Here is a 7,500-nt window from a genome sequence, read left to right on the forward strand (position 1 = left end):
CGCAAGGCCCATTACATGACTATAAAAAAAAGACAATTTGAAAGAAAAAAATGGCCACCCACTTACCTAGCCTGAGAGAAAATTCGTAGAAGCGCTTGAGCTTGGCCACTAGGGGGCAGACTGCGTTCCAGGCTTTCTCCTGCAACTGGAGGTCATTAGGATTCTGAATCGCCTGGAGAGAAGAACAAGCGAGAACACTTGAAACACAACTGTCGAAAAACCTGACTATAAACTCAAGGTCATTTGTACTCGTTCAAAGAATTTACATTGTGAGATTTATTTAGCATCGTGAAACATTTGCATGTTTGTGGACCAGAATGATTCAAACCACCACCTTGCTCTAGCTAATGCCTGTTATAAATCCTATGTGCTTTATAATTGATGAATTGGTTCCTGGTTCAGGATGATTAATTATTAGTGGTTTGTTTTAAGGTAAGCAACACTATTACTCTAGTTGGGGGTTTGTACAAATAACCTAGTGTTTGAATTGAGCACAAAAAAACTGTTGTTTCACTAATTTACACTACCGTTACATACAAACATATATTTTAATATTACTGTTTTTACTATGTTTGAAATTCAGCCTTTGTGAACAAAGACAGTTGTAATTGTAATGACTATTTTTGTCTATTTATCTAATTTTAGTGCTGTTATCAATTTAAAAAAAAAAACGAATTGCATTTTTTTTTTCTAAAATTAATCGTGAATAATCCCAACGTTTTTAAAGATACTTTTACATTGCAATGATTTCACGTTCAATCTTCAAAATAATGTAGAAACAACATAAAGACAGTATATTTTTAATATTTGTTGAATATTTTTTATGACTAAAGATGAGTATAACTGATACCAATATTACTGATGTCTCTAGGAAATTCTTTTTTTCCTCATTTTTTTAACCATTGACTATAGCTATTTAACATTACAGTATAATTGAGAGCTATCAATTTTAACATTTATTAGACTTTAAAAAATAACAACTTCTAATTTAGGTGAACTTAAAACAATCTTCACATAAACCCATTATTTTTATTGCGTAAAAAAAAATTATGGTCATAATAATTTGCAATAACTAAGTTGTAATAATTCGAGAATCAAGTCGAAATATTTTGACAAAGTCAAAATTATGAAAATTAAAATAAAAATGTTTTGAGAATAAATGTATGGTTTTAAAAATCTAGCTGTACTAAATTGTAATAACTGAATCGTAATAATCTGAGAATAAAGTTGAAATATTATGAGAATAAGGTTGAAATATTTCTAGAATAAAGTCGAAATTACGTGAATTAAGTCTAAATATTTTGACAATAAAGTTTAAATTTTTTGTCAAAAGTCAAAATTATGAAAATAAAGTAAAAATGTTTTGAGAATAAATGTGTAAAAAAATCTAGTCGTAATAAGTCATAACTAATAATTTGAGAATAAAGTTGAAATATTTCAACAATAAAGTCGAAATATTTCGACAATAAAGTGAAAATTATAAGAATAAAGTAAAAAATCTAGCCTTACTAAGTCATAATAAATTGTAATAACTATATTGTAATAATCTGAGAATAAAGTCGAAATATTATGAGAATATGGTCAAAATATGTCTAGGATAAAGTTGAAATTATGTGAATTAAGTCTAAATATTTTGGCAATAAATTTGAAATATTTTGACAAAGTCAAAATTACGAGAATAAAGTCAAAATATTTCGGTAATTAATTTGTAGCAATTAAAAGATTAAAGTAATCTAAAATTCAATTCTTAAATATTTTGAGAATATATTATATGCAAATTGCCTGAATTTGGAGCACCAGGAGATATTACAAAGTCTCAGCTTTTTTTGTCTTTAATTAAATACATGTGAAGAATGAAAGATTGGATGCGACAGACGCTTTAGTGGAGTAGGTGGTGCAATTCATTCTCATAATTTCACCTTTTTCCTCAAAACATTATGACTTTATTCTCCTAATTTCAACATTATTCTCGGTTTTGCAAAGATAAGCACAACTAATAAATGTAAAAATAGTCCCACCTCTCTTATTTCTTGTCCTGCTCCATTGTAAGACTGTAACTCCGCCAGTATCCCATGGGCTTCTTCCAGCACGGCACTAACCTGGTTCCACACGGCTGTCTCTGCCTCTGTGGGCTGAGCATCTGTGGGCAAAAGTCAAAACGAGTCAGTCAGAGTGTGATAGATTTACATAAATGCTCAAAACAACACGAGTCTTCTTCATCTTGGCCAACCTGAGTTACAGATCACCTTTGTCACACTGATATCATTTCTTCTTGTCCTTATGGGTTAGGTTTTGGATAAATTCGATTGCGTTCAACCAGTAAAGTCCGAGTTAAATCTGAAAATCGGACACATAATTACAGTACAAGAACGCTTCATGGTGTGAGCTAATTTGGTGCTAACATTGGGTTATCATCAGCTTTTGGCACCCAGAGTGAGAAAGCGCCTTCCAACGAGCTTTGAAAGATAGGAACCATAAATCCATATGGATTAATCTGGTAATGATGATGGTGTTATTGTGAGTCGGAAGTACATGAGGAGGATTTAGGTCATGTCGGTGTGTCTCAGGATTTGTTAGGGCTGATATTAACAGCTCTGGTGGGAATGTCGATGAAAGGCCACGGCCAATGAAGCAGCTCCATATGGAGCTGCTGGCGAGGCTAGGAAGGGTTTAAAGAGTTGTGTCAGCTTCCAACACAGCAAGCATAAGGCATTTGATTAATAAGCTGATGATAGCAGGCAGGAAAGCAAACAGAATATCATCTCCTGGGTGGACGACAGTTCAGTTGGTGGACCTCTCTATTTAGCTTTTGGTTTTCAACAACAGGATATGCAATACATATAAATAGGATGTATAAAAAACCTTAAGTAATCCACACAACTCCAGTCCATCAATTAACGTCTTGTAAAGTCAAAAGCTGTGTGATTGTAAGAAATTAATCCATAAGATGCTAATAAACAACATTTATTTTTACACTGTGCATTATGCAGTGCTAAAACTGCAGCGGGAGGCATTTTGGTCTTTGCTAGATCAGATTTCTTAGTCTTCCCAAGCCTCTGTACGGTAAGCGATCTGTGTGAAACAGGGCGTCTCTGTCTGATTTACAAGCGCGCTCCTTTATCCTGCATCCAAACAGAGGGGTTGTAATGTATATAGAAGCAGTTAACCCTATCAGAGGTGCTTGATGCATTTTCTCTGTCAGTGTTTGACTGAACACACACCTAGCTATTTGTGCTATCAGCTGAGCAAACATGCTTCAGTGCAAACAAGCACACTCTACACTTCAGTGCAATTGCCGATGGCTCCTCCCAGTCATGTCACCTCCAGGTCTGTTTGCTAATTCCGCCTGTGATCTTCAAAGAACAGAGACTGAAAATAGGTGTCAGTGCTAGAGTAATGTAATGTTTGCTTTCCCTTTTGCATACGTTTATTGTGCACCTCGACACCTTTTGGTTAATAACATGTATGGAATGTTAAGTAAAACTGATCTGATTTTAGACTCAAAGCCTGTTTCTGTGCCATTGCGTCTTGTGTTTGAGATATTGAATTTTTATGAATGCCATTAGTGGCACACTAACCCCATTTCAGAACTGAGGAAATGTAAACCAGTGCAGTGTAATACAGGTGATCATTGTTTCGCCGTTACAAAATCACAAAGTACAGATCGGGAGAGCGGCTGTTGTCCAGTTTTTTTGCTTGTTGTAATAAATATTTTGATATTACTTCTTTATATTATGCAAATTCTGCTATAAGGTCAATGACAAGTAAGAAATGTCAAGAAGACATCTTATAAAATTAGTGTAACACACACATGACAAGTTCTTGGAAAGGTAATGTATGTATATATATATATATATATATATATATATATATATATATATATATATATATATATATATATATATATATATATATATAATTAAATTTGACAACCTGAACTAAACTTTCTGCCTTTAAAATGTCAAAATATCTGATATATATATTTAGAGGAAAACGTACTTGTCATTGACTCTATAATAAATGACAGACAAATGCATTATACTGTATGTCTTGTGTCACTTCAAGAACGTCTCCAACCAATTCAAATATTCTTCGAGGAAGAACATCCTACATTTTATGATTGGACAACAACCGCTCCAAGTCTTCCAGGTTCTCACACTTGAGTTTTATTTCCTCCATAAAAAAGGAGATGTTAGCTGTTAGAGGTGTCATAAAAGGAAGGATTACTTAGGAGGGAGAGAAGTGCTTAGGTAAGGGTTAAAAGGGAACACAACATCAGAGAAAAAGGAAATTGAGGCTCCCCTTTCAATAGGCAGCTTCCATTCCCACTTCCTTAAATCCTCAGACTGGTTAATAATGCATTCACACACACACACACACACAAACACACACACATATCCAAATGCACAAGGACACACAGGAACAGATTATGGAACCAACACACTTTACAAATCTGCAAAGGTTTGGGCGAAAAAGAGGAGATAAGTTATTTGTTATGTGATTATGTATTTCATCCCACTCTAACTGCTAAAAAAAAGCATGGCATTCGTACGACGACCTTTAGTTCAGAGAATCACAGCCGACCTGGAGATGAGTGCAAAAAAAAAGTCACGTCGCAAATCGAGGTCACCGAAAAAATCTTGAATGCCAGGCATTGATGCACAAACAGAGGGATGGCGGAGAGAAGGAAGTGAAAATGTAGAGGACAGCGAATGAGGAGGAACCATGATCAAAAGGGAAAGAAAAGCAAACTCAAAACATAAGAAGCTGATGGTCTCACGTTCAAAGTCAAGGAAAACTATTGGGCCATGCTCAAGTTCGGTGCAAGCCAGCAGTTTCAGGAGATTTCCCATGATCCCCCTGGAACAGAGAGAAGGGAGAAGCGTGTGGGTCATGGGAGGTGTGGCAGACGTGTGTCTGGTGTTGGGTGTGTGTTCGTGTGAATGTGCGTGCAGTCTGGGATGGGGGTCGGGGCGTATAGGGTGTGGGATGGACTTTAGGTGTCGAGATTCTCGGGTGATGTTGATATGCTCACATGGTCACAAACTCCTTATTTCTGCTCTCGTTATATACATGAATGGAAACAGAATCATGAAAAGAGCAAAAAGAAACTTTGACTGTCTGTCTTAATCCACCTAGAGGATGCGTCTACACCTGCTCCAACCCTAATACCTCCATCTCCAATCACACACACACATACACACACACATACACAGACCGTACACCAGCAAAACACTTACTTTCGAAATCCAGGAAAAAATGAGGACAGTTCTCTAAATCCTTGCCAAGGACCTTAATGAGGTTCCCCATGGCCGGCAAACCTGGGCAAGGAAGACAAATACATACAGTACAAAGAAATACAACCTAGATGATTCTCATTAGCAAGACTCCAAGACTGTCAGTGTGTATTTTCACTGCAAAAACACATCATATGCTGTTGCGAGAAGCTAGAAAATGATGCTAGTTTTTAATGAAAAGGCTGTTTGTGTCAACAAAATAATCCTTCTGGCAAAACTTTGAGTGCTGTAACCTTGCTGAAATACATTTTGTTATAGGGACAAGAAAAAAAAATTAGTTTTTATTTTTCTTCATTATGGTGGTCTGCTAAAATTAATTCATACCTTTAACCCTTTAACTGTCACTTCCAGTTTTGAACACAGACGTGAAAATGCACTAATGCACTAAAATGCACTTACATTTTTATCATCCATGAAACATTTTGTAATATGAATTACATCGGAATAGGAGTGTAGTTCCTAATCTTATCGGCCTAGAAAATCGCATCTTTACATTTTCCGCCGGTCTTAGTACATTGGAGAATGTTGGAGTTGGAGAATGAGCCTATTTCCAAAAAAAGTGGAGTGTTCCTTTAAGTTTTCAACTGATATAGAATTACTTATGATTTCTAAAGCATGATAGGGAAAAAGGCAATGAAGAAAGTATTTTTGTGACAAAGGGCAGATCTCCCATTATGATGTAGATTTTTGAGGTGCACTCTTGTCATAAACGAATCTATTACTTTTCCTACATAATTTCTAACACAAAACAGTGGTAAAGTATACTCTTAAAAATAAAGGTGCTTCACGATGCCATAGAAGAACCCTTTTTGTCTAAATGGTTCCAAAAAGAACCTTTAAAGTCCCCATGAAATCAAAATTACAGTTTTTTGGCTTTTAGTATGAATATGTTAGCCTTAAGGTTATCTATCAGGTAGTTTGCTTCAAAACAATGACAAAATTCGCGTTCGAAACTCACAGTCTCTCACTTCCGCCAATATGAATCAATGATTTTGATGACATCACATTGCACTTCAGCGTCTCATCAAACATTCTGTCCAATCAAATGCTCTCTAGAGTCCAAAGAGTCCCGCCCCCTACACTATAAATAGATGCTGGAGCTGCGGCTGAGATCGGTCACTTGTTCACAGTGTTAGTGTTTTCTGTATGGTGAATGGCATGGTGCACAATGTAGGCGATAGGGAACAATTCAGACGGTGTAAATATGTGACCCTGGACCACAAAACCAGTCATAAGGTTAAATTGTACAAAACTGAGATATATACATCATATGAAAGCTCAATAAATAAGCTTTCTATTGATGTATGGTTTGTTAGGATAGGCCAATATTTGGCCGAGATACATCTATTTGAAAATCTGGAATCTAAGGGTGCAAAAAAATAAAAATACTGAGAAAATCACCTTTAAAGTTGTCCAAATTAAGTTCTTAACAATGCATATTACTAATCAAAAATTACATTTTGATAGGTTTACAGTAGGAATTTTACAAAAAATCTTAATGTAACATGATCTTTACTTAATTTCCTCATGATTTTTGACATAAAAGAAAAATCAATAATTTTTACCCATACAATGTATTTTTGGCTATTGCTACAAATATACCCCAGCGACTTAAGACTGGTTTTGTGGTCCAGGGTCACATATGCTTCCACTGGGGCAAATGAGGTCTGGTTTCGCGTTGTGAACGCATCCGGACTAGGCTCCAGTCCAGAAACGCGATAGCATGGAGCGGATAATATGCGCAAGTCGGCATGTATTAAACTACACAGCCTCAGCATGATTATGATCACTATTTTGTTTTAGTAAGAGTTTCATATTGAATCTAGGGGGTGATCTATTAGATTGTGGCTGTCATAAGCTTACAAATGCGGCTTTACCGAGCTCAACAGCTCTGGCCTGAGCTGATATAAATCAGGGATGTGATTTTTCCGGATTAATCCGGAATTCCGGATTTTTCGACCTGAAAATGTGACCTATGTCACGAATTTGCGACCGTTCGCAAATGGCGGATGGCGAAGTATGATTGGTCAGATCACCTGTCAATCAAGCTCCCTGCTGCGCAGTGTAAGTTACCTCAGTCGCTCTCGCGCTACAGTGGTATCGTGACAAGAATATCGCCAGATCGGATGATCTGGGTATGTATTATTGCTTGTCTCTATATATAACCTATAAGTTACTAATTTGACTTTGTTGTCGATTGATT

General features: G+C 36.1%; 1 protein-coding gene across 1 annotated transcript in view; it reads right to left on the reverse strand.

Annotated features, from left to right (window-relative positions):
* fam49al (family with sequence similarity 49 member A, like) overlaps window positions 1-7,500 on the reverse strand; it is a 40,394-nt gene that overhangs the window by 10,151 nt on the left and 22,743 nt on the right. Inside the window, exons 3-5 of the mRNA XM_073822417.1 lie at window positions 5,241-5,321; window positions 2,019-2,140; window positions 67-172 (exon numbers count right to left, since the gene is read on the reverse strand). Coding sequence (XP_073678518.1) covers window positions 67-172; window positions 2,019-2,140; window positions 5,241-5,310 — 298 coding nt within the window. The 5' untranslated portion in view covers window positions 5,311-5,321. The remainder of the gene's footprint in view (window positions 1-66; window positions 173-2,018; window positions 2,141-5,240; window positions 5,322-7,500) is intronic.

Source organism: Garra rufa, chromosome 17 (genome assembly GCF_049309525.1).
Source record: "Garra rufa chromosome 17, GarRuf1.0, whole genome shotgun sequence".
In the NCBI taxonomy this organism is placed as follows: Eukaryota; Metazoa; Chordata; class Actinopteri; order Cypriniformes; family Cyprinidae; genus Garra; species Garra rufa.